Source organism: Cajanus cajan, chromosome 10 (genome assembly GCF_000230855.2).
Source record: "Cajanus cajan strain Asha chromosome 10, NIPB_CcT2T_4, whole genome shotgun sequence".
In the NCBI taxonomy this organism is placed as follows: Eukaryota; Viridiplantae; Streptophyta; class Magnoliopsida; order Fabales; family Fabaceae; genus Cajanus; species Cajanus cajan.
In genome coordinates, this window is record NC_138526.1 from 4,188,743 (window position 1) to 4,216,129 (window position 27,387).

Below are 27,387 nucleotides of genomic sequence, written 5' to 3' on the forward strand. Positions count from 1 at the left end.
TAGTTTCATTATTCAACTCTCAATTATTATACTTCTGCCTAAATCATAAATCATCACACATTAGAGGGCAAGAATTAGCCTGTAAAACCTATATAAAATTTATTACAGTCCTTGACAAAAAAAATTTTCCCAAACACAATTTTTTTTTTAAATTGATGCTAACCCCTCTCCCTCTTCTCAATTTCCTATCAATCACCCCAACAAAATCAGTGTTAAGAATTTTAATGGAGAAAATCAAGTACAAGAAGATACTTGCCATAGAGATGCTCTTGTAACTTTTCAAATACCTCCAAAATCAAACTGAAAAATGTCACGAACAAGCCAAGACAAAAATCGTTAGGAAAGATATCGTGTGAAGAAAAACAGTTGAAATACTTACCAATAGAAGTATTACAGACGTCACAAATGAACCTGTATAAGGGATAATGAGGAGTGCACGATATAAATTAATGAATAGTGATAAACTATATTTATGCTTATTATAAAGGAATATTCAATTTTTGTGTAAATAATTTTTGGATTATTTTGTCAATATATTTTTAAATAATAAAAAATGATAAAAATTAATTAAATTCAAAATGTTGAGAAAGATTAAATATAATATCAATTAATTTAATAAATATTAATAATTTTTAAATATCTTTAAATAAATATAGAGACACAAAATATATTTATTTATTAATAATAATAATAATGATAATGATAGTAATATAATAAATATACCTTAACGGATTTGTTTTTAGTAGATAGAACATTCAGATGTGTGATAGATGACAAATTTACTTAGTGTTTTTAGAGCTTCCTTCCTAAATAATAAAGAACTTTATTCGGTAGAAAATTTCTTAAAATATTTTTAAATTTGTACACAAATAAGTTCTAATTATTTTTTTTATTTTAATCATATTTTTTATTATATTTTTTATATTAATAATTTTTTTAATAACTTATATGTAATTTTTATTAGAAACAATTTAATTTGAACCTAAAAAACAATAAAATATTTGCTTCTAGTAATTAAAATTTAAATTCAAAATTATTAATTAAATTAAAATAATTATGTGTCTCGTTAGTCTACTCGTTTGATAGTATGTTAATGAACAAATTTAAGTCTGTGTAAAGATTTTTTTTTTAATTTTTATTAAAGAAATTTAATATTCAGGGTGAAAAGGGGAAAAAAAATACCAAGGGCTTTTATTATTTTACATCTATTTATTTTTGAACAAGTAAAAGTTCGTTTCTCTCCTATTCTTAAAATAAAATAATTTTCACAGACATTTATACTATTGTATATTATTTTTTTTCATATATAAAAGAAAATTAATTATTTACTCTATTAATAACAATTACCTCTTATTTTGTAATCACTTTTAATCTATTTTTTTTTAATTTAGGGTCTAGCATTTAGAGCAATCTCTATTATTTGTATTTTTTAAAATTTAAATATTTTTTTTAGTCATTTAAATTTAAAGTAAATTTATTTTTAATACTTCAAATTTAAAATTAATTTTTTTAATTATGTAATTTTTAAAAACTTTATTTTAATTTTTTACTCAAAATTTGTTAGAAAATTTGTCAAATATTATCATATAAAATATATTTATTAATTTTTTTGTCATATCACATTAAATATATGTAATAGTATATGAAAGAATTTCAGACATATTATTAATGATCTAAGGAGTTAAAATGATATTTTTTTAAAAATTAGAAAAAATAATAATAATAATTTTAAATTTGAGAGAGTGAAATAAATTCATCTTAGATTTATAAAAAAACTAAAAAAATACTTAAACGTATGTTTATTATTTTTAAACAAAATAGAGTCTAGACACCACTACTTATACAAAGAAAGGACATAGCGATTGATTAACATTAGTGGCAATTAGAGTGACTAACACTAGTGAGTAACTAATGCTAGTGGCACTTTAATAGAATAGAACACGTTTCATGGTTGACTCAGTGGCGCAGAACAAGATAGATAACCAATAGTAATACCATGGTGTTGTCGCAGCATTCCATGTTCTGTGCCATTCCTCCCTCTCTCTTCACCCCATCACTGAAACAAAGGAACCCTTTTCTTCACCATCTCCCTTGTCCCAGAAAGCCCAAAGCCTCCACCTTCAGAGTTTCTTCTCTTGCCGCTGGTTTCTTAGACAACGTCCTTCAAATTACTCACAACAAGGTACCCCATTTCGAAATTCTATGTTTAGATGCCTGACAAATTCTGGGTTTCTTTCAAGTTTTGATTTTTCCCTTCCTGAATTTTAGCAAGCTCAGTCTTTGTTTTGCTGTTTCATGTGCTGAATTGGCGCGTGTTTTCTCTTTCTTTGATCTTCTTCTGCTAAGGTTCTGATTGCAGCTGGTGTTTCTGTGGCGATTGGTCAGCTTTCTAAGCCATTCACTTCTGTTTTTCTTTATGGCAAAGAGTTTGATGTCAGGGCAGTTGTTCAAGCTGGAGGGTTCCCATCATCACACTCTTCTGTATGGCCTTGCAACCCTTAATCAGTTAATCCTATTTTCATGATGCCACTTGAATTGCTGATTTTTCCACCCAGTGGGTTTTCACTGTCAATCTCAGTATCTCATCAAGTTTGGATTTTTCTGTGCACAGGCGACAGTGGCTAGTGCAACATTATTTGGCCTTGAGAGGTAAGGAAGATTACTCATCTTGGTGTTTGGTTCATAAGAACAATAAATATATTCCATTAGATAATATTTGAATGGTCAAGATTAAAAGATAATGCACGTGACTTTTATAAGAATTCTGGCTTGATACATGTGTGTGTATGTATATGCATGATTCCTTATGATATATGTAATTTTACAATTTCCAAATGCAGAGGCTTCTCCGATCCTATTTTTGGTCTGACAGTTGTGTATGCTGGTCTCATTATGTATGATGCTCAGGTATGATATTCTTCTAGCAAGATGTTTCTAATTCTATCTAGCATTTTATGTTATTTACTTTTCTTAATATATTTGTATCACGAGGATGCCTTTTGCAACGTCCTTTTAACCATTTTAGATTTGAACTGCACGTAGAATATACCCACAATTTGTGAGGTCTATTTTATAATTAAACGCCGTGATGCTCCATAGGCTATTTCAAACTTAATGGAGTAGACTTGAGCAGAATTAAATTAAGATCTACTAAGATGTTGAATATCGTTGTGTGATTATCTCTGATCTCTAATGATGATCAAACTATTTGTGGAATTCTTACCATGGTTGTATTGGTAAATAATATATTTGAAAATTTAGTCCTTAATCAAGCCGAATGATGACGTGTAATTCTTGTAGCCGACCTCACTTAGTGGAATAAGGCTTTTGTTGTGTGTTTTTGTTGTAGTATTGGTAGACAGGAACAAATTTGATTCAAATTTTGGCTTACAGCTTCTTGCTTTATATGAGATGTTATATTTCTGGAACTACTTATGTTGGCAAAACATATGAAATAAGCCCAATTTATTGTGGTTCAGTCTACTGTGAACTGTCCAATCCATGGGCCAAATAGAGAGAAAATTCACTATGATCAAGGAAGATTTCAACCCTAAACCCTTTAATACCTTTTGTTATCTGTTTCTATTTCAGTAATACATTGTAAATCCACCCATGGGTACTGATAGTACACTGATATCAGTATCAGCAGAAGAAAAATACAGAGGGTTTACTAAAAGTTTTTACACGTTAGCGGTGAAGTTTAAACCTATGACCAGATGCAAGCTACCCAAGTTCCTCACCAGTAGCCCTCCTAGTGGCTTGGTTTGTATCACATTGCAAGGAACTTGGTAAAAATTTAGGCAGACAATGCTTGTCTTTGGTAATTTGGTTTTTGTTTCATACTCAGATTTAGATTGCAGCAGAGACTTCTTTTGCTCTCCTCTTTATAGGCTTCACTGTACAAAAAAAATTAAATAAATAAATAGGTTTCCCCTGCTTTGACCTTGACACTTCATTAACTATTTAACTGACAGAAAGTGAAAGGAAGTTTAATGGATGCATAAGGAAAGTTAAAAATGAATGGTTGTAATTGGGAGAGAAACTGACAAGAAAGTTCTTGCCAGTCTGAACCTGAAAAAAAAAAATTGTCAAATGTTCTTTTAGTTTATGTTTTCAGGTGTCAATCCTTTGGCATGCCTGAAACATCCTCAGGGTATACTCATCATATTCTACTCACGTGCCACATACTTGGTGCATGTTTGATTCAACTTATTTTAGAGAAATGATCACATTTTTTACAACTTTGTTAGAGTTTTTGACAAAAACATTATTTGCCCCAACATAATCTCAAGTGATCAATCAAACATGCATTTATTGGAGGAGCCAAACATTGTAATGTTCATCCCATCCACTATAATTTACTTATTTCTTGTGAAGCTTTATAAATCTTTTTTTATCTTTTTCATTTCTCCTAGTAATTATCTTGGCCAAGACAAAAAATTGGCTAAAGTCAGTTGCATAGGTCCAGCAGAAAGAACGTTTCTACAAGCTAATTGTCGTCACAAGTGGAAAACTTACCATTCCATCCGTGGATGTGTTAATATTTATCTACAAACCCTTTTCATTTTACAACTTTGGTAATATCAACCTTCAAGTTGATTTTAAGGGATCACAAGTAAAAAGTTTTTATTAGGAAAGAAAGGAAATAAATTGCCTTTTTATTTCTGATATAATAAATGCTTTCTTTTTCAATAGAAATTTTCTACTTTGAGAAATGCTAGCAACAACATTTCTAACACTCTTTTGGACGCACTCTTCCTTATTAAGTGAAATTCATGTGGGTCTCATTTTCCATTTGGTAGGTTTCATTCCCAAATTAGTAGAGACTGAGGTGAATTTCAAACAATAGGTGAAAAGTCTGGTAGAAAGTGTATTACTAGTACTACTCTTCTTCAAAATCTTATTTTTAACTTGTGTATAAGTTAGTTTTAGCTTATGAAGATACTTATTTTAATTTTCTTTCTTATTGTTTTTCTTTTAGAAGTGCCTCCGGAGAAGTTATCTACACAGTTCTTAGTTTCTTAATATTAGGCCAAGAAAAACTTTTGTACATTATATCATTTATCCTTTTAATTTGGTTGTTTTTTTTACATCAATGTGACCTGTTTAGCCAACAATTGAGAGTGTGGCTTGTGTGATTTGCAGGGTGTAAGAAGAGAAGTAGGGATTCATGCTAGGACGCTGAACAAACTACTGATTCATATGCAAGCCAACACTTTAAGTTCCAAAGATAGAGATAATTTGATCAACTCTCAACCAGGACTATCAAAGCCACAAAAAGTAGAAGCCACTTCTTTGGAACCACAACAAGCAAATGCAAGCCTATTGGTTAAACCAGGAAGCAAAATAAGGCAGATAGAAGCAGAAGAAATCTCAAATTCGGCTATTGATAGTATACCCCCATTAAAAGAATCTATTGGCCATACTGAGATTGAAGTCATAGCTGGTGCTTTACTAGGCTTTTTGGTGGCTCTAGCTGTGAATAATGTGATGTAAAATCATGTTTTTTGATGAATGATTTAATAGTATATCTTACATCAAGTAGATTATTAAATTGAAAATCAGTGAGTTGGAAAGGAATCAAGTTGGTAAAGGATTTAGGTTATCTTTGACAAAACTGCCAAAACATACCAGGTTTGGATATCTCCAAACTGAGCATGACATCAATAAAAATAAACATTAGGACCTGTCTAATGACGAGGACTAGAATAATGGGCATAAACATTTAACTCTCGATGTCGTCTTTCTAATTTTTATGGATAAAAGAAATATTAATAAAGAAAAAATCTGTTCAAATAGAATTATAAATCAATTTCTATTTATTTATATTTATATATAAGGGGTTTTTTTGTATATTATTTTTTGATAATTTTAATCTTTTAAATTAAAAAAATTGGTAAATAAAAGTTATTAAAGGTTAGAAAGGTCTTGTCCTTAGACATATGTGTATTCAATACCTCTAATATGTTTATAATATAAATTTGAAACGCAAATTAATTAACGGAGTTCGAATTTTAATAGTTTGGATAAATCTGATAAAAAAAATCAAATTAATGTAGAGTTAGTTTGTTTAAAATTAAAATAAATGTTTTAAAAAGGGTGTTTTTCAATTTTTTTCTTATAAAAATAGATAAGAGTTCCTTTTAAAAAAATGTCATTATTTAATAAAAGAACGTGTAATTAAGAATTAAAATGAAAAAAATTTGATAATAACAAAAACAAATGAAATTTTCTAAGAGGATAAAATAAATATAATTAAAAAGACATTAGAATTGGTCTAGTAACCAGAGTTAGAATAAAATGTACATAATTTTAAGCTTAAATTTGGATATTGTCATTGAAATTCCGTTGGATAAAAAAAATAAGAATTAAAAATTTGCCTAACACCGCCTTACTCATTTCACAGACAGTGTTTCTAGGAACTGAAAAGGCAGAAAACGTGGCAGAAAAGAAGGGTGGAAGTGGCATGTGGGTGGTACAAGGTTAGCACACGTGTAACTCCATGGCATGTTAGCATTATCTATACTTTGTGAGGTTGTTGATATAAATAGGTTATAGGTAGATGACATTGATGAAGCATAGAGAAAGATTGTGTTATAACTTACAGTCAAAGGATGTCGGGGGCACAAGGGGCACAGCCAAAAGAGTCAAAGACAGCAACAACGTACGAGTCAAAAGGAGGAGAGAACCGTACAAGGACTGAGTTGCGTTCATGGGAGGATCAAGGCTGCATTCAGGTTGAAAAACAGCAGGAGAAGGTCCATGATCCTGCTGGCAAAGGTGGTCCTGTCTTTGGTGCTGGCAAAGATGACAACAAACAAGACCTTGGAGTTACTGGCACGGGCTAGCTAACCTATTGTTCAAGTACTTAAATATCGGTTTAAAATTATGTTCAAAAAACATATACACGTTGTAATCTAAAAACGTTCTTTTGCATGTGTTCCTAAACTAGTCTCTTGTCATCATGCTAGTGTTTTGTGATGAGAGTTTATGGGAGTGAAACTGTTTGCTTCAGTTATCTTCCTTACCATGTATGTATGCACTTTGTGTTCAATCCAATAAAGTGGAAGAAGAAAGTTGTTAATGTACAATGTTCTTCATCACTTGCATTTTTTTCATCTTCATATTTTGCTGTCACTTAACAAGGCCATAGTCGAGTGAATTTGGGTGTAGTTTTATAAATGCAAGTTTAGATTATTTTAATTCTAAACTACGGTTGAGAGGAGTTTCTAGATAGGGGTGTTCATAGATCCATTTTTTGAAAAATTTTATAAAAGTGGATCCTGGATTGGTTTGGTCTTTTTAAAATATGGATCGGTTTTTTTAAATTGATTGGTTCAATGCAGTATATTTATTTATTTTTTATTTATATATGAGTCGGTTTTTTTAAAAAATCGAACTAAACCAATTTATTTTGTAAAAATGGATTGGATATTTGAGTCGATTTTATAAAGTAGATCAGTTCGAATTTTTTTTCAAAATGGATCAAGTTTTTTAATGCAGATCGGATCAGTTATAGATCGGTTCGGATTAATTTGAATTTTTTTCACACTTTCAATTCTATATATCTATATAATCTAGTATATACAAGTTCTACATAATAGATTTGTAAAAAAATTCAGATGGATTCTAATCAATCATGTAATTTAACTAATCTACATTAAAAAAAAAGTTTGATCTGTTTTTATACTGAGGAATCAAATATCCCTTTGACCAGTGCATAACCTGAAAGAGTATTCGATTACAATGAAAGCCGGATACTCGTCACCATCGAAATCACGTCACCCTAAGCTGAGCAACCATCTAGTCATGAAGGTTGAAGGTCAAGTACTAGTTCAACTAAGGTATAACCTGAAAGGGTATTTAGCCATAAGATAAGCCGAATACTCCTTATTACAGAAATCACATTACACTAATTTTTGGTTAGTTAATAGAGGTTCACGTTAGCTCATATTAAGGTATGAAACTCAAGATTATTAATCTCTTAATCAAAAAAGTCTATCAAGTCCAAATAAGTCACTATAAATACAATATTGATAGGACAGAAATGGAGGTACGATTATTTAATACTACAATATTTATTGCTTTTTACCGAGTGCTAACTTGAGCGTCGGAGTATCTTTGTAGGTACTCTCTCCCTTGTCAGGACAAGGATTCAAGAAGTTATCACCTCAGCTTGGAAGAAGATCAAGTGTCAGAGAGCATCAACATAAGAGTGTTTCCTAGTAGGAACATTTTGGCGCCCACTGTGGGATTGAAACTAGAACGATTTCTGACCCTGAATTGAGATGATAGCAACTAGAAGTCAACAAGAAAACTCAATTGTCCATAACCTTGGGATGCCCCAAGAACCCAGATAGCAACAAATCAAACTGAAGGAGAAGCAATGGAGGAGTCATACGAGGACCGTCCACAACTGGCCAACCTGTCATTAGCCATAGAACAGCTAAAGGCCGAGATGTTGGAGTTGAGGAGACTTCGGCAAAGAGACGCTCGCGAGATCGCGAGCTATCCATTTTAAGAAAAGAGAACGTGAAACTTAGGGGCGACAACCACTCATCCATCGCAAACCATCCTGAATATGGGCCTACACATGATCAAGAGGAATCCTCAAGATAGTATAAGGAAACAAGAATCCCCAACCAACCTGCTGGAGCGACGACAATGCTCGATCAGTAAAGATGACAAGGGAGGACGCCATTCACTCCTGAGGTCACCAGCGCGCGACTGCCTGATAACTAGAAAAAATTTGGCTGTAGAACGATATGATGGAACTATCAATCCGAAGGAACACCTAGACACCTTTATCACTCAGGTTAGTTTATTCATGGAGGAGGATGCCATCATGTGCAAAGTATTTCCTACATCATTGAAAGGACCCGCTTTAAGCTGGTTCACAAGACTCACTCCAGGATTGATAGATTCCTTCGCTACTTTATCGTCCTGTTTCAGTATCCAGTTTGCCACAAGTCGACCTCATCGACTTACCTCCCTTGTCTTAGTCAACATTTGCCAAGAAAAAAGGGAACCTTCGAGGGCTTTCATAGAATGATTCAGGAAAATGACTAGCCATTCGGGATTTGGACTCGACAGTAGCCATGCACTACCTCATTACGACACTACGACTTGGGCCCTTTGTCAATAGTTTGTGTAAGAAGCCACCTATAGACCTCGACGATCTATGACAAAGAGCGACCAAATACATGCAAATGTAAGAGTTGGCAGAATTCAGAAATCAGTCATGACAAGATTTTAATAAGAAAGAAAGGGACCGAGAACACCCGGTAAAACCCTGCCCACCAAACATCGCGGATCGCGAAAGGACTGCAGGGGGACCAAGGTATGCGCAATACACACCCCTAAATGCCAGTAGAGCTAAGGTATTGGAGCAAGCTCTGGCCAGCAAAGTCCTAATAGTGCCCCGACGTGCTATAACTCCACCCTATGCAGACATGACGAAAACGTGCCAATTTCACAGAAATAGGGGACACACCACGGAGGAGTGTACAACTATCTGAGATCGCATTGAAGATCTCATGAAAGAAGGAACCTCCGAAGCTTCGTACAATCCTCAAACAAGAGGCAGGATAGTCACTCCAATCAAAGAGTCGCAAGAGAGAGGGCCAAGATAGGGCGCCTCCAAGATATAGACACAGGGAACGCAACAAGTCACATGAACGGACTGATTAATAGCAAGAAAGGAATCTCTCGAGAAGTGTGATCAATATAATCGCCGGAGGATTCGTAGGAGGTGGAGGCACCTCTTCAGCTCGTAAAAGACACTTAAGGAAGATTCGGTCGATAAATACGGTAACACAAGCAAGTTTAGTCCCTATGCCACCGATCACCTTCACTAACAGGGATTTCCAGGGGGTCGATGTGACACCCTTTACCCCAACATTTAATACACAATAAATGTAAATAATAAATTTTTTTTCTTTTGAGTAAATAAAATCTTTCATAGTTGACAACATCTTTCATGGATAAAACAATTGTCTCAAATATCATAAGGTAAAAGATTCACATTCGTAACTCATAAATCATAAAAAATCAACATGTAAGTATCAAAACTCAAGAAATTATATAAAGGAAAATATAGATTAATTCCAGCAAAGGTGGCAGTGACTCCTAGTTAGGAATTAATTTATAACTTCCAAATCATGTAATAAAATAATATGAAAAAGATGCACATTTTGGTCTTTCATCAAGAACGTTCAAACTTACAAAAGAAAAGAAAACTAAGGCTTTTAAAATAATAACATCCTAAACTAAGCCTAGCTATGCCCGATGTGACATCTTATCAGAGCATGCCTAACTGAAGCCTTAAGCCTCATCACCAACATCCTCATGATGATGATCACCTGCAACATAATTTAAACATATACATGAACAACAAGGGAGTGAGAAACATCTCACTCAGTTTCAGGTGCAAAATTAAAGGTTAGATAGCACACACAACAATCATAAGTCATAAACACTAATCACATATAAACAATACCCATACATGATCAGTATTACATGTACACTCATTTATCATGTATGATGTCATGGACTTGACCCATAAATGCATGCATGTGGCGCCATACGGAAGTTTCACATTTCATCACTAGTGACCCTAAGGTACACTTGGTTACATCACTTGTGACCCTAAGGTACACCTGGTTACATCACTGGTGTCCTTATGGTACACCTGGTTTGATGTGAATCAATCGATTATAAGGAAGGTGCCATAAATACGATTATTTGATAAGCCAAGAAAGATCGCCACAAGAATTGGAGAATTCTTGATAAGATCAGTTGATGCAAGGAAGAACCCTAGTAGAGCTAAAACTCACAAAAAAAATATAATCTGAATAGTCTGTCTCTTTTCTCAATTCCCAAAATGTTTAATACAACTTTAGTTTGAGTTTGCCTCATTTGGAAGTAAATAAAGAAAATTAAAATACTAATATCCCAACAGAAGCTAATATGCCTAAGTGATTTGATGAAGACATTATAAGCTTAAGGTCTTGGGTTCAAATCCTGAAATGTAGTATTTTATTATTTTTATTTTTAATACTGCCTTTTACAAAATAAAACTAACACAACTTTAAAACTTAAGACATAAAAAGATAATAATAATAAAATAAAAACTAAATCTTCCAGTTGGCCTCCTAGCTCTCCAAGCAAGCTATGCATGTAATAAGTCTAGCCTCCTCCATGTGTTGAGTCGATTGTTGGGTCTCTAGCAAATGGGCCACTTTGTGCTGCAATGTCTCTTGGGTTTTTTTAAGCATCCCTCTAGTCATAGGCCCACCTAAGATTTGAATTGGATCTTGATTTTTATCCTCTTCGTCGTGGACTTGGGCCTTCTATGGGCCTCTTGAGTTTGGGCTTTTATGTCCACATCATTCTCTCCTTCTTGGGCAGCATTTATTCTCAAAGCTATGAATTCATCTCCTGCATCAAAATGAGTCAAATCAGCAACATTAAAAGAAGAACTTACACCATACTCACCTGGTAGATCGATCTTGTAAGCATTATCATTGATCTTTTCTAGGACTTGGAAAGGTCCATCTCTTCTAGGTTGAAGTTTGAACTTTCTTTGTTCAGGGAACCTCTCTTTTCTCATATGTACCCAAACCCAATCACCAGGTTCAAAAATAACTTTCTTTCTGCCCTTGTTGGCTTTCTTGGCATAACTCTCAATTTTCTTTTCAGTTTGAGCTTTCACTTGCTCATGCAACTTCTTCACATATTCAGCCTTAGCCTGTGCATCTTTATGTTTAAATTCAGAAATGTTAGGCATAGGTAACAAGTCAAGTGGTGTTAGAGGATTAAATTCATACACAATTTCAAAATGGTGAACATTTAGTTGTGCTATGGACAACCCTATTATATGCAAACTCTACATAAGGCAAATGTTCTTCCCAAAATTTAATATTTTTCTTTAAAACAGTCCTAAGAAAAGTGCCTAAAGTTCTATTCACTACCTCAGTTTGTCCATCGGTTTGTGGGTGACAAGTAGTAGAGAAAAGTAATTTGGTACCCAACTTACCCCACAACTTCTCCAAAAATGACTTAGGAACTTGGTGTCCCTATCACTTACAATGCTCCTAGGTAGCCCATGGAGTCGTACAACTTCCCTGAAAAATAAGTCAGCTACATGGCAAGCATCATTAACCTTTTTACATGGTATAAAATGTGCCATTTTTGAAAACCTGTCAACAACAACAACAATAAAATCTTTTCCATTCTTTGTTCTAGGCAACCCCAAAACAAAGTCCATAGATATATCAATCCAAGGAAAATCAAGAACAGGCAAAAAGGTATACAATTCATGAGGCTTAACTTTAGATTTAGCCTTTTTACAAATAATACAATGATCACAAAATTTATGTACATCACGCTTCATATGGGGCCAATAGAAATGTTCTTGCAAAATTTCCAAAGTCTTTTGAACCCCAAAATGACCCATCAACCCCCCCTCATGTGATTCACTCACAAGAAGCTCTCTAATGTAACACTTAGGCACACACAATCTATTTGCTTTAAACAATAATCCATTATGCCTATAGTAACCATTTTCAAAAAAAATTTCACATGCAGCAAAAATTTCAGCAAAGTCCACATCATGCATATACATGTCTTTCAAAGATTCAAGACCAAAAAGTTTAGTTTCAAGCACAGAGAGCAATGCATGTCTCCTAGACAAAGCATCAACCACTACATCCCCTTTTCCTTTTTTATGCTTGATGACATATGGAAATTGCTCTAGAAACTCTACCCACTTAGCATGCCTCTTATTAAGCTTACCTTGTCCTTTTAAGTACTTTAAGGATTCATGATCACTATGGATGACAAACTCTTTGGGCGAAAGGTAATGCTGCCAAGTCTTTAAAGCTCTCACCAAGACATACAATTCCTTATCATAAGTGGGATAGTTTAGGGCAGCCCCATTCAACTTCTCACTAAAATAAGTAATTGGATGACCTTCTTGCATCAAAACAGCCCCAATACCCACATTAGATGCATCACATTCAATTTCAAAAGATTTTGCAAAATTTGGTAATGCAAGAATGAGGGCATTAGTTAGTTTGTGCTTAAGTTCAGAAAATGCCTTTTCTTGTTTTTCACCCATTTGAACCCAACATGCTTTTTAACTATTTCATTAAGAGGTGTAGCCAAAGTACTAAAATCCTTAACAAACCTCCTATAGAAACTAGCTAACCCATGAAAACTTCTCACTTCACTCACATTCTTAGGGGTAGGCCACTCTTGGATGGATCTAATCTTTTCCTCATCAACTTGTATCCCTTTAGAACTCACAACAAATCCCGAAAACACAACATGATCAGTGCAAAAGGTACATTTTTCAATATTAGCAAACAATTTTTCCTCTCTAAGCACATTCATGACAGTACTTAAATGTTCAACATGCAAATCAAAGTTAGTGCTATATATCAGAATATCATCAAAGTACACCACAACACATTTGCCTAAAAATTCCTTTAAGACATGGTTCATCAATCTCATAAAAGTGCTTGGGGAATTAGTTAACCCAAAGGGCATCACTAGCCACTCATACAAACCATACTCAGTTTTAAAGGCAGTTTTCCATTCATCCCCTTCCCTAATCCTAATTTGATGGTACCCACTTTTCAAGTCAATTTTTGAAAAAATACAGGCACCATGCAATTCATCCAATAAGTCATCTAACCTAGGAATATGATGCCTATACTTAACTGTGATGTTGTTGATGGCTCTACAATCAGTGCATATCCTCCATGTTCCATCCTTCTTAGGGACTAAAATGACTAGAACTGCACATGGGCTCATGCTCTCTTGTACCTATCCTTTGCTAATCAATTCTTCGACTTGCCTTTGGATCTCTTTGGTTTCTTGGGGATTACTTCTATATGCTGGTCGGTTGGGCAATGACACTCCTGGAATGAGATCAATATGGTGTTCAATTCCCCTCAAAGGTGGCAGTCCCTTTGGTAACTCCTTTGGAAACACATCTTTATATTCCTGCAAAATAAATTCAACACTAGGAGGAATAACAATTTTATTTGAATTGTCAGCAACAAAAATATTATTTTTGCAGTACATCAAGTAAAGTGGTTTGTGAGCAAGAAACATCCTTTTCACCTCACTCTCTTTTGCTAAACAACTCATTTTTCTCTCAAGTGTTTCACTCTTTCCCTCAAGTGTTTCACTCTTCTTCTTTCTACTTTTGATAGATGTTTCACTCTTCTCTCTTTTCTCTTGCATTATTTTTTTCTCATTTTTATTTGATCCTCACACACATCTCTAGGAGATAATGGTTTGAGAATAATTTTTTGGTCATTGTGCATGAAAGAAATCTTGTTGGTGAATCCATCATGTAGTGCTTTTGTGTCATACTGCCATGGCCTCCCTAGGAGGAGATGAGTTGCCTCCATTGGAACCACATCACACAACACCTTATCATTATACCTTCCAATTGAGAAGCACACCTCAACCTGCTGAGTTACTTTCATCTCTCCATCTTCACTAAGCCATTGAAGTTTGTATGGCCTAGGATGTGGTTTGGTTCCTAAATTTAATTTAGATACTAATCTGGAACTAGCCACATTAGTACAACTTCCACCATCAACTATTAAAGAGCATAATTTACCTTTGATGGAACATTTAGTGTGGAAAATATTTTCTCTTTGGGTTTGCTCAAGTGGTTGTATCTGACTTCCCAACAACCTCCTTACCATTAGTATATCACCCTGTAATGCTTCCTCTTCTTTCTCCACTTCTTCTTCATCAGGTTCAGATTCACTAGTGATTTGCCCATCCTCCATCATGATCATAATCCTCTTGGTTGGGCATTCAGAAGCAATATGTCCTCTTCCCAAGCATTTGAATCATTTGATGTTTCTAGTTTCAGTGGGAAAAACAGATGCATTTGGCTTTGTTGGTGATTTACCTTGTGGAGGAGTCACTGCTGAACTAGATAAATTTTCTCCTTCCTTCTTAAATCTATCCCTCCAGTTTGGATTATAAGAACTGGAAGAATTCTTCCTTGCTATACCTTTCCTCTTGAGTTGTTGTTCAACCTGTACAACCTTGTGCAACAAATCTTCCATCTCCACATATCCCTACAATTCCACAACATCCCTAATATCAATGTTTAGGCCATTCAGAAAACGAACCATTGTTGCTTCATTTTCTTCCTCTATACAGGCTCTCATCAATGCTATCTCCATCTCCTTATAGTATACTTCAACAGTCATGCTACCTTGAGTTAATTTTTGAAGTTTTAAACGCAAAGTTCTACTATAACTAGTTGGCACGTATCTCTTCCTCATGACTCTCCTCATTTCAGCCCATGTATCTATTTCCCGTTCCTCATCTCTTTGCATTTCCTTTTGATATTTGTTCCACCAAATGAGGGCATAGTCTGAGAATTCAGCTAATGCCAATTTGACCTTTTGTGCTTCAGTATAGTCATTGCATGAAAACACATGTTCAATCTTCATCTCCCACTCTAGATAGGCATCTGGATCACTCCTACCTTTGAATGGGGGAACATTCAACTTCACTCCTTCAAGTCTGTTTTGTCTAGGACCTCCATTACCACCTTTACCTCCCTTATTTCTGTTAGGACCTCCGACATCTTGATTTAGTTGATTCTCAATTCTTTCAATCCTCTCATAGAGCTCTTGATTATTTTGTGTCATCAATCTTTGCATTTGTGCAGTCATAGCTTCAAGTAACAATCTTTGAGCTCCTTCTAAATGAGGACCACCACCACCTTCTCCTGCCATAGTTCAACTAAAAAAAAATAGAAAACAAAAGAATGTGAAGTAATAGGACCTTACCACTCTTTTCACGTGTTTGCACTTAAAGATGTACCACTCGTGTTTATTCTCAACTTGGCTTTTGTGTAAATATTCACTCTTGCCTTTTTCCGCTCATTCTCTGACTTAAGGTTCTTACAAGAATCAAATAATGTATAATTAAGAATCACCTTCAAGGATAGCAATCATAAGGAATAAAACAGAATTGTAATACCCACAAAGGACAACTAGCAAAGAACAAGGAAGACACTTGACACTTAGGAATTTTATCAAATAGGTAATGTGCACGGAATTTAAGGAAGAACAACTGTTATATATATATATATATATATTTTTTTTTTTTGCTGTAGATTTTTTTTTTCTTTTGCTGCAGATTTTTTTTTGGGCAGAATTTAATGTTTTAAAATGAAAGATAATCACCGAAAGAAATATGTGGATACACAATAACAAGAAGGAATGAAACAGGAAAAAAGAATTAAAATAGAAATTTGAACACTACGCGTGAAACAATACAATGGACAGTGCACGTGAACAGTGTGCATGAACAGTGCCCCCCAAAACCTGGCTCTAAATACCAAATGATGTGAATTAATCGATTATAAGAAAGGCGCCACACATACGATTATTTGATAAGCCAAGAAAGATCGCCACAAGAATTAGAGAATTCTTGATAAGATCAGTTGATGCAAGGAAGAACCCTAGCAGAGCTAAAACTCACACAAAAATATAATCTGAATAGTCGGTCTCTTGTCTCAATTCCCAAAATGTTTAATACAACTTTAGTTTGAGTTTGCTTCATTTGAAAGTAAATAAAGAAAATTAAAATACTAATATCCCAACAGAAGCTAATATGCCCAAGTGGTTTGATGAAGGCATTATAAGCTTAAGGTCTCGGGTTCAAATCCTGAAATGTAGTAGTTTATTATTTTTATTTTTAATACTGCCTTTTACAAAACAAAACTAACACAGCTTTAAAACTTAAGACATAAAAAGATAATAATAATAAAATAAAAACTAAATCTTCCAGTTGGCCTCCTAGCTCTCTAAGCAAGCTATGCATGTAATAAGTCTAGCCTCCTCCATGTGTTGAGTCGATTGTTGGGTCTCTAGCAAATGGGCCACTTTGTGCTGTAATGCCTCTTGGGTTTTTTTAAGCATCCCTCTAGTCATAGGCCCACCTAAGATTTGAATTGGATCTTGATCTTTATCGTCTTCGTCGTGGACTTGGGCCTTCTGATCATGGGCCTCTTGAGTTTGGGCTTTTATGTCCACATCATGGTTACATCACTGGTGACCCTCAGGTACACCTCGTTACATCACAGGCGACCTTAAGGTACACCTTGTTAGCTGGTTACATCACTGGTATGCGGCCTCAACGGCACACTTGGAGTTATATATATGTATATGATGCATGTCATACATTTACAATTTCATTGACTCAATATTTCACTTATCATCGAATTTCATTTATTGTCTGATGTCATTATTTTTCATATTCTCATAGTCATAGCTTATCTTAATAGTCTATTTTCATGTCTCATGTCATTTGTTCATATTTCACATAGTCATGTCATAATTATTCCTCATAAAGTCCGCATAGGAATCCACAGAGAGCACTCTTATTTATATTAAAACTTATTTATTTTTAAAATTAATTACCTATTTATTCATTACTTCCAACAAGGAACACAGTAGAGCAAATAGAAAGTAAAACAGAACACATTCATGTTCCTAGAAACATACATCAGGCAAGGGATTGGGGGCCAATCCGACTACCCAACAATTATTCCCACACCCCGAGCGAGGTTTCTCATTCCCCCCTTACCTCGATAAGCAGGAGCTGAAACTAGAGCAGAACCTTGTTAATCTCCTCCTCTGGATTCCCTCTTTCTTTCTCTCTCTTTCTTTCTCTAAGTTTTTACCTTCTCAGTTATAATTTTTTTTTCACAGCCCATGCCTCCTATTTATAGGCATTTAGGAGTGGCCGGAACGGCCCATTCTCAAACCAGAACGGCCCGTTCTGGACCCCTCCGTTATATGCAAAATTTACAACTGGAATGGCCCGTTCTAAAAATCAGAATGGCCCGTTTTAAAAATCAAAACGACCCTTTCTCAAAATCAGAACGACCCATTCTAGGGTTGATTTTAACACACATTGACCATAATTAGAACGACCCGTTTCTAACTAAATTTTTTAGGCATTTTTAGAATCTTGGAACGACCCGTTTCACTTTGGGAACGACCCGTTCTAGAATAACCAAACTTGGCTTCTTTACTAATTTGGAACGGCCCGTTCCACTTTTGGAACGACCTGTTCTGCTACTTCAAAAATAGTTTACTTTCATCGTTTGGAATGGCTCGTTCCACTTTTTGGAACAACCCGTTCTGGGCCTAAAAAAACAATTTCATATAAAAATTAATTTTTTTATAAATATTTAAATTTTTTAAAAAATCTCTAAAATTTTCTATAAAATTTCATTAAATAAGCTCCATAATATAAAATAATAATAATTACTATGTAAAAGATTCGAGATGTTACAATTCTCCCATCTTTTTAGAAATTTCGTTCCCGAAATTTACCTACAAACAGAAATGGATAAGCTTCTCGTATCTTGCTTTCTAATTCCCATGTAGCACTTTCTTCAATATTTCCCCCCAAACGACCTTAACCAAAGAGATTTCCTTTCCTCTCAGTTGTTTTACCCTCTTGTCATCAATCCTTAAAGGAACTGTTTCATAGGTAAGATTATCCTTCAACTGAATGTTGTCAGACTCAATGATATGGGAAGGATCATGGACATACTTTATGAGTTGGGAAACATGAAAGACACTATGGAGATTTGAAAGAGATGGAGGCAAGGCAATTTGATAGACTACTTCACTGATCCTTTTAAGAACTTGATAAGGACCGGTGAAATGTGGAGTAAGCTTACGAGATTTCAGTGCTCTGCCTACTCTTGTCCAAGGAGTGACTTTAAGGAATACATGATCATCTTCTTTAAACTCAAGGTCTTTTCTCCTCTTGTCATTATAACTCTTTTGCCTACTCTAGGTTGCTCTCATCCTCTCTTGGATCATCTTAACCTGTTTAGTAGTTTGTTGAACTATCTCAGGTCCTAACATGGCATTCTCTCCGGGTTCTGCCCAACATAAAGGTGTTCTACATCTCCTACCATACAAAGCCTCATAGGGTGTCATCCCAATACTAGAATGGTAACTATTATTGTAGGTAAACTCTATCAAAGGTAGGAAACTCCCAACTACCCCCATGTTCTAAGATGCAAGCACACAACAAGTCTTCCAAAGATTGTATGGTTCTCTCAGTTTGGCCATCAGTTTGAGGATGGTAGGCTGAACTCAATCTAAGCTTAGTGCCTAAAGCCTTATGCAAACTCTCCCAAAATCTAGAGGTGAACATAGGATCTCTATCAGACACTAAACTAGTAGGAACTCCATGCAACCTCACTATCTCACTGATGTACAACTTGGTTAACCTCTCCAAAGGGTGCCTAATATTAATGGGAATAAAATGGGCAGACTTAATCAATCTATCCACGATGACCCATATAGCATCTAAGTTCTTCATAGTCTTAGGTAACCCAACTACAAAATCCATAGAGATGTTATCCCATTTCCACACAGGCACATCTAAAGGTGGCATCAGACCTGAAGGTTTTTGGTGTTCTACCTTAGCTTTTTTACATACTAAGCAGGCATACACAAATTCCTCCACTTTCCTCTTCATCTTAGGCCACCAAAACATCTTTTTGAGGTCTTGGTACATCTTAGTGGCTCCTGGATGGATACTAAGGCTACTTTTATGACCTTCTTCTAGGATTGCTCTCTTAAGCTCTGACACACTAAGAATGCACAACCTATCCTTAAATCTCAAGACTCCATCCACTCCAAATCTAAACTCACTCTCCACACCTTGATTCAACTTCTCTACTTGACTCAATAAGAAAAGATTTATCTTCTGACCTTCTCTAATCTCATCTATCAAGCTATTAGTCACTTTCAAATCTCCCAACTTAATACTCTTAGAGGTCAACTCACACCCTAAGCTCATATCCCTAAAGTCCTCAATCATATGCAATTAGAGTCGTCAAAGTGGGCTGGGACTCGTGGGCCAACCCGGCCCACCTTGAAAATGGGCCGGGGCCGGCCAAAAAAAATTAAAGTTTTATAGTAGGTGGGTATATCTCAACCCGGCCCACTTTGACCCGACGAATATTGAAAATTTTTATTTTAGACTTTTATTATGATTTATATTTAATTTTGTATGGTGAGTTATGACATGATTATTAATGATGCTAATTTTATGACTATTATGTTAATTTATAATTAATTTAAAATTTTGAATTTTTTTGATAAATTTTTTTTAATTTTTGGTGGGCTGGTGACTGGCCTGTATAACCCACCAACTCGTGGTGGGCCGGACCGGGCCAAATTCTTTTTAAGAAAATCAAAAGTGGGCCGGGTTGGGTTGACTCGTTTTTAAAGTGGGTCAAGGTAGGCTGGCCCACATGGGCTAAGCTGGCCCGTTTTGACAGCTCTATATGCAATTCCCTAATCATCAAAGAAGACATTCTCAAGGATTTTCTACTCAAAGCATCAACTACAACATTAGCCTTGCTGGGGTGATAATTCAATTGAAAGTCATAATCCTTAAGGAACTCTAACCATCTCCTCTGTCTCAAGGAACTCTAACCATCTCCTCTGCCTCATATTCAATTCCTTTTGGTCAAACAAGTACTTAAAGCTTTTATGGTCACTAAAAACCTCAAATCTAGACCCAAACAAGTAATGTCTCCACAATTTAAGTACAAATACTATTACAGCTAACTAAAGGTCATGGATAGGATAGTTTTGCTCATGAACTTTAAGTTGTCTAGAAGCATAGGCTACTACCTTACCCTCCTGCATAAGCACTCCTCCTAAACCCAATTTAGAAGCATCACAAAATACCTCAAAAGTCTTACTAGGGTCAGGTAACACTAACACATGGGCACTAGTTAATCTCCTCTTAAGCTCTTGAAAGCTTTCCTCACATCTAGAATCTCACATAAAAGGTTGGTCCTTCTTCGTCAGCTTAGTCAAAGGAAGAGCTAGCCTAGAGAAATTCTCTATGAACCTTCTGTAATAACCAGCTAGTCTTAAGAAACTCCTAATCTCAAATATTGTTTTAGGTGTACTCCACTCTAACACAGCTTCTACCTTAGTAGGATCTATAGCTATCCCACCCTTGGATATCACATGTCCTAGAAAGTTCACACTATCCAACCAAAATTCACATTTTGACAATTTAGCATACAATTGCTTCTCCTTAGGGTTTGAAGAACGATCTTAAGGTGCTCAACATGCTCCTCCCTAGTCTTGGAATACACTAGGATATCATCTATGAAGACCATTACAAATCTATCCAAGTAAGGGTGAAATATCCTATTCATGTAGTCCATAAAACACCAGGTGCATTAGTCACACCAAAAGGCATAACTAAATACTCATAGTGCCCATAGCGGGTCCTAAAGGAAGTCTTAGGAACATCCTCAGCTCTCACTCTAATCTGATGGTATCCTAACCTTAAATCTATCTTACTGAACACAAGCTCCAACTAGTTGATCCATAAGGTCATCTATCCTAGGCAAGGGATACTTATTCTTAATGGTCACTTTATTTAGTTGTCTATAGTCTACGCACAACCTCATGCTCCCATCTTTCTTCTTAACCAATAAAACAGGCGCTCCCCAAGGCGAGACACTAGGCCTAATGAATTGTTTCCCTTGCAGTTCCTCTATTTGTTTCTTAAGCTCAACTAACTCTTTAGGGGACATCCTATAAGGTGCTATAGATATGGGTGAGGTACCTGGTACTAAGTCTATGCTAAACTCAATCTCTCTCTCAGGTGGTAAACTAGACATATCCTTAGGGAATACTTCTGGAAATTTTCTCAGTAAGGGAATCTCATCTAGCTTACTATTAGTCTCAAGTGTTAAGGAAGCAAAGATCATGTACACTGTTTCATTTTTTTTAAATGTTTTAATGTCAGCAACACTAAGAAATTTCGTACTCTTACATTCACCAAAGGAAATAGATTTATCAAAGTAGTTTAAAAGGACATGGTGGGAAGATAACCAATCCATACCAAGAATTACATCTAATTGACTAAGAGCCAGACAAATTAAGTCAACTAGAAATTGCTTATCAGAAACTATCAAAGGATATTTCAAACACACTAGGGATGTAGTCACAGGACCATTAGTAAGGGTTTCAACAACTAAATCAAAATCTAACAAAGACACAGGCAAATTCAATTTTTGGACACAAAAGACAGAAATAAAGGAATGAGTTGCACCAGAATCAAATAATACAACAAAAGGAGTCTCAACTATGAAACAAGCACCTTGTATCAAATTTTCTGACCGAGCAGCTTCAGCACCACTAAGAGCAAATACTCTCCCTACAGTCTTTGGACGCTCAATTTGCGAACTCGATCCAATAACACGTGTTCTTGGTGGTTCAGGACATTGGGTGCTGATGTGACCTTTACCATTGCAGTTGAAACAGGTAACTTCCCTGTCACGACACTCAAACTTATTATGACCAGCACGTCCACACTTCCCGCATCTTCCTAAAGGAGTGGACACAGACCCTCTAACACTCCAGTAGCACTAACAGTGGATCCTCTAGTAAATGACTTACTTTTATTAGCAGCAGCTTTACTCCCTTGAAATCTAGTAGGAGCAGAGTAAGGCTTACTCCTACCCGAAGTACTAGAACTCACAGCATGGATATGACCTCCAACTCCTTTATAGAAAGTAGCACGAGCACGGTTGTCACGATCATAAATGTTGCACTTATTGAATAGTGGGAAAGTGATATATCTCCTGATAGTTAATTGTAGTTTTCACTTTAAGACGCAGACCATTTACAAATTTTATGCATTTATCCCTTTCACCACCCTCACCATGGTAGTGTGTACAATAACGAACCAAAGCATCAAATTTGGCAGCATATTCTGCCACTGTTTTGTTCCCTTAAAAAAAACCTTCTTGAAGTTGTCCCAATTCAAGTGCACCCCTCCATCAATCATCCTTCAAAGTGCTCCTTCCCACCAAAAGTGGGCATCAGCAGTCAACATGAAGGTGGCCAACTTCACCTTCTGAGCGAGGGGACAATCCATAACGTTGAAGATCTTCTCGATCTCCGTTAGCCAATTCATAGCAGCATCTGGGTCATATCCTCCTTTAAAGGTAGGTGGGAGATTTCGCTGAAATTTCTCCAACCAGTTAGGACCGACTCCAGCCCTATTGTTATTATTCATAGCTTGTGCTAATGCTTGAAGAGCATCAGCAATCACACGATTATTTCTACCAGCCATAGTCTAAGAAAATAATACAATTAATAAACATAATCAATCATCACACTAGCATACCAACAAGTTCCACAATCAATTCAGTCCATCATTCATCTACCAAATAAGCATAATAAACTCATAACTCACGGTCGATTGGATCGACCTGCTCTGATACCACTAAATGTGACACCCTCTACCCCAACATTTAATACACATAAATGTATATAATAATTTTTTTTTCTTTTGAGTAAATAAAATCTTTCATAGTTGACAACATCTTTCATGGATAAAACAATTGTCTCAAATATCATAAGGAAGAAGATTCACATTCGTAACTCATAAATCATAAAAAGTCAACATGTAAGTATCAAAAATTCAACAAATCATATAAAGGAAAATATAGATTAATTCCAGCAAAGGTGGCAGTGCCTCCTAGTTAGGAATTAATTTATAACTTCCAAATCATGTAATAAAATAAAATGACAAAGATGCACATTTTGGTCTTTTATCATGAACGTTCAAAATTAAAAAAGAAAAGAAACTAAGGCTTTTAGAACAATAACATCCTAAACTAAGCCTAGCTATGCCCGATGTCACATATCAGAGCATGCCCAACTGAAGCCTTAAGCCTCATCACCAACATCCTCATGATGATGATCACCTGCAACATAATTTAAACACGTACAAGAACAACAAGGGAGTGAGAAACATCTCACTCAGTTTCAGGTGTAAAAATAAAGGTTAGATAGCACACACAACAATCATAAGTCATAAACACTAATCACATATAAACAATACCCATACATGATCAGTATCACATGTACACTCATTTATCATGCTATGATGTCATGGACTCGACTCATAAATGCATGCATGTTGCGCCATACAGAAGTTTCACATTTCATCATTGGTGACCCTAAGGTACACCTGGTTACATCACTGGTGACCCTAAGGTACAACTTGTTAGTTTGTTACATCACTAGTGACCCTAAGGTACACCTAGTTACATCACTGGTGACCCTAAGGTACACCTTGTTAGCTTGTTACATCACTGGTGACCCTAAGGTACACCTTGTTAGCTTGTTACATCACTAGTGACCCTAAGGTACACCTGGTTACATCACTGGTGATCCTAAGGTACACCTGGTTACATCACTGGTGACCCTCAGGTACACCTCGTTACATTATTGGTAACCCTAAGGTACACCTTGTTAGCTGGTTACATCATTGGTATGCGGCCTCAACGACACACCTAGAGTTATATATATGTATATGATGCATGTCATACATTTACAATTTCATTGACTCAATATTTCACTTATCACAGAACTTCATTTATTGTCTCTTGTCTTTATTTTTCATATTCTCATAGTCATAGCTTTTCTTAATAGTCCATTTTCATGTCTCATGTCATTTGTTCATATTTCACACAGTTATGTCATAATTGTTCCTCATAAGGTCCGCACAGGAATCCATAGAGAGCACTCTTATTTATATTAAAACTTATTTATTTTTAAAATTAATTACATATTTATTCATTACTTCCAATAAGGAACACAGTAGAGCAAACAGAAAGTAAAACAGAACACATTCATGTTCCCAGAAGCATACATCAGGCAAGGGATTGGGGCCAATCCGACTACCCAACAATTATTCCCACACCCCGAGCGAGGTTTCTCACTCCCCCCTTACCTCGATAAGCAGGAGCTGAAACTAGAGTAGAACCTTGCTAATCTCCTCCTCTGGATTCCCTCTTTCTTTCTCTTTCTCTCTCTTTCTTTCAATTTCTTTCTCTTTCTCTCTCTCTCTCTTTCTCTCTCTTTCTGTCTCTAAGTTTTTACCTTCTCAGTTATAATTTTTTTTCACAGCCCATGCCTCCTATTTATAAGCATTAAGGGGTGGCCGGAACGGCCTGTTCTCAAACCAGAACAGCCCGTTCTGTACCCCTCCGTTATATGCAAAATTTACGATTGGAACGGACCATTCTAAAAATCAGAACGACCCGTTCTCAAAATTAGAACGACCCGTTCTAGGGTTGATTTTAACACACATTGACCATAATTGGAACGACTCATTTCTAACTAAACTTTTTAGGCATTTTTAGAGTCTTGGAATGGCTCGTTTCACTTTGGGAACGACCCGTTCTGGAATAACCAAACTTGGCTTCTTTACTAATTTGGAACGGCCCGTTCCACTTTTGGAACAACCCGTTCTGCTAAAAAAAACATAATTTCATATAAAAATTAATGTTTTTTTATAAATATTTAATTTTTTTTAAAAAATCTCTAAAATTTTCTATAAAATTTCATTAAATAAGCCCTATAATATAAAATAATAATAATTATTGTGTAAAAGATACGGGATGTTACAGTCGACCCAGTACAAGACGACCCTATGGTGATCAACATAAAAATTAACAATTGCCTCGTGAGGAAAACACTAATAGACTAAGGAAGCCCAACTGACATCTTATACTAGAAAACAATCAAACAATTGGTTATTCCTAAACAAGAGCTGACACCCTACAATGAGCCGTTAGTCAAATTCTCAGGGGAAAGAGTAGATACCCGAGGGATCGTTGACTTGTACACTTGCTTCAGGCATGAACAAGAAGGACATCGAGTCAAAGTACGGTATGTGGTGGTACAAGCCAATACCTCATACAATATCTTGCTTGGACGACCCTTAAACAAGCTACGTCCCATCGTGTCAAGCCCGCACTTAGCCATGAAGTTTTCGTGTGAAACTGGCATAGTGATCATGTTACATGTCGATCAGAAAATGGCTCGTGAGTGCTACTATGCTTGCTTGAAGATACACCCGATGCCTAGGTACTCACACGACGTCGATGTTATCGGTGATCACCACCAAATCAAAGGAGATACGTGTCTCGAAATAGACCCCCGTTCAAATGAAGACCATAGAGTGGAGTCGGTCGAGACAACTATCCCTTTGCAACTCAGAAAAAGTAAGGAGTAGGTCACGTACCTAAGTTCCCAATTGACGGCCATCGAAGTCGAGAGTATCAAGAAGGTACTCATTAAGAACTCTAACATATTTGCCTGGACAGCAGTAGACATGCCGGGCATTGACCCCCACTATCACTGCCATCGACTTTCCATATGTCGAGATGCCAAGCCCGTTGCCTAGAAAAAGAGGATGATGGGCAGTGAGAGAGCACAAGCCGTAAAGGAGGAAACTACAAAACTACTCCAAGCTGGGTTCATCAGAGAAGTCAAATATACCACTTGGTTAGCCAACGTGGTGATGGTAAAAAAGGCTAACGGAAAATGGCGAATGTGTACCGATTACACAAATTTGAACAAGGCCTGCCTGAAGGATGCTTATCCTCTACCACATATTGATGCGTTGGTAGACGGGGCAGCAAATCATCAGATACTTATTTCCTCAATGCTTATTCCGGGTACAATCAGATACCCATGTATCCACCGGATGAGGGGAAAACAACATTCATCATGGAGTCGACTAACTTTTGTTACAAAGTATTGCCATTTGGTTTGAAGAATGCGGGGGCAACTTACCAACGACTCATGGAAAAGATCTTCCACCAACAGATTGGAAAGTGTCTAGAAGTGTATGTAGATGACATGGTGGTAAAATATAACTCCACAGACGATCACATTAAAAACCTAAAACAGGTGTTCGATGAGGTAAGAAAGCATTGCATGTGCTTGAATCCGGCAAAGTGCACCTTCGGAGTTACCGGTGGAAAGTTCCTAGGATTTATGCTCTCAAAAAGGAGGATAGAGGCTAATCCGATAAGTGTCAAGCTGTCATCGACATGAGGAGCCCCCGCAACATTAAGGAAGTACAGCGCCTAGTAGGGAGGATAACATCATTGGCACATTTTTTGTCATGCATGGAGGATAAGTCTAGACCAATAATGTCGCTATTAAAGAAAGCACGCAAGTTCTAGTGGACCAAAGAGTGTGAATCATCATTTCAAGAACTGAAAGCGATGCTTGCTGCACCACCACTCTTGGCTAAGCTGGACCCCCAGTCATACCTCATAGTCTACATAGCCATTTCTGAAAAGGTTATCAGCACTGCCTTGGTACAAGAGAGAAAAGAACAAGTTCTAGTGTATTTCATCGGTCGAGTCTTGCAGGAGGCAGAGACCTGATACCAATAACTTGCAAAGACAGTCCTAGCACTGGTACAGATGACCCGGCGCCTGCACCATTACTTCCAAAGCCA

General features: G+C 36.0%; 2 protein-coding genes across 2 annotated transcripts; both read left to right on the forward strand.

The window, feature by feature from the left end:
- Positions 1-1,882: 1,882 nt before the first annotated feature.
- On the forward strand, positions 1,883-5,561 carry LOC109792492 (Acid phosphatase/vanadium-dependent haloperoxidase-related protein). The gene is made up of 5 exons (XM_020351904.3): positions 1,883-2,182; positions 2,347-2,481; positions 2,612-2,649; positions 2,841-2,907; positions 5,146-5,561. The coding sequence occupies exons 1-5, from the start codon at positions 1,997-1,999 to the stop codon at positions 5,494-5,496; spliced, it is 777 nt and encodes a 258-aa protein (XP_020207493.1). The 5' UTR covers positions 1,883-1,996; the 3' UTR covers positions 5,497-5,561.
- Positions 5,562-6,562: 1,001 nt separating this feature from the next.
- On the forward strand, positions 6,563-7,124 carry LOC109792496 (seed maturation protein). The gene has a single exon (XM_020351910.3). It carries the CDS (start codon positions 6,615-6,617, stop codon positions 6,846-6,848), a length of 234 nt encoding a protein of 77 aa, XP_020207499.1. The 5' UTR covers positions 6,563-6,614; the 3' UTR covers positions 6,849-7,124.
- The last annotated feature ends 20,263 nt before the right edge of the window (positions 7,125-27,387 follow it).

Bases quoted from the DNA above. Each gene is read 5' to 3' on its own strand.
- LOC109792492 (XM_020351904.3), top strand. From the start codon at position 1,997: ATGGTGTTGTCGCAGCATTCCATGTTCTGTGCCATTCCTCCCTCTCTC. The intron at 2,183-2,346 runs GTACCCCATTTC...TCTTCTGCTAAG, and splicing joins TTCAAATTACTCACAACAAG to GTTCTGATTGCAGCTGGTGT. The intron at 2,482-2,611 runs GTATGGCCTTGC...TTCTGTGCACAG, and splicing joins TCCCATCATCACACTCTTCT to GCGACAGTGGCTAGTGCAAC.
- LOC109792496 (XM_020351910.3), top strand. From the start codon at position 6,615: ATGTCGGGGGCACAAGGGGCACAGCCAAAAGAGTCAAAGACAGCAACA.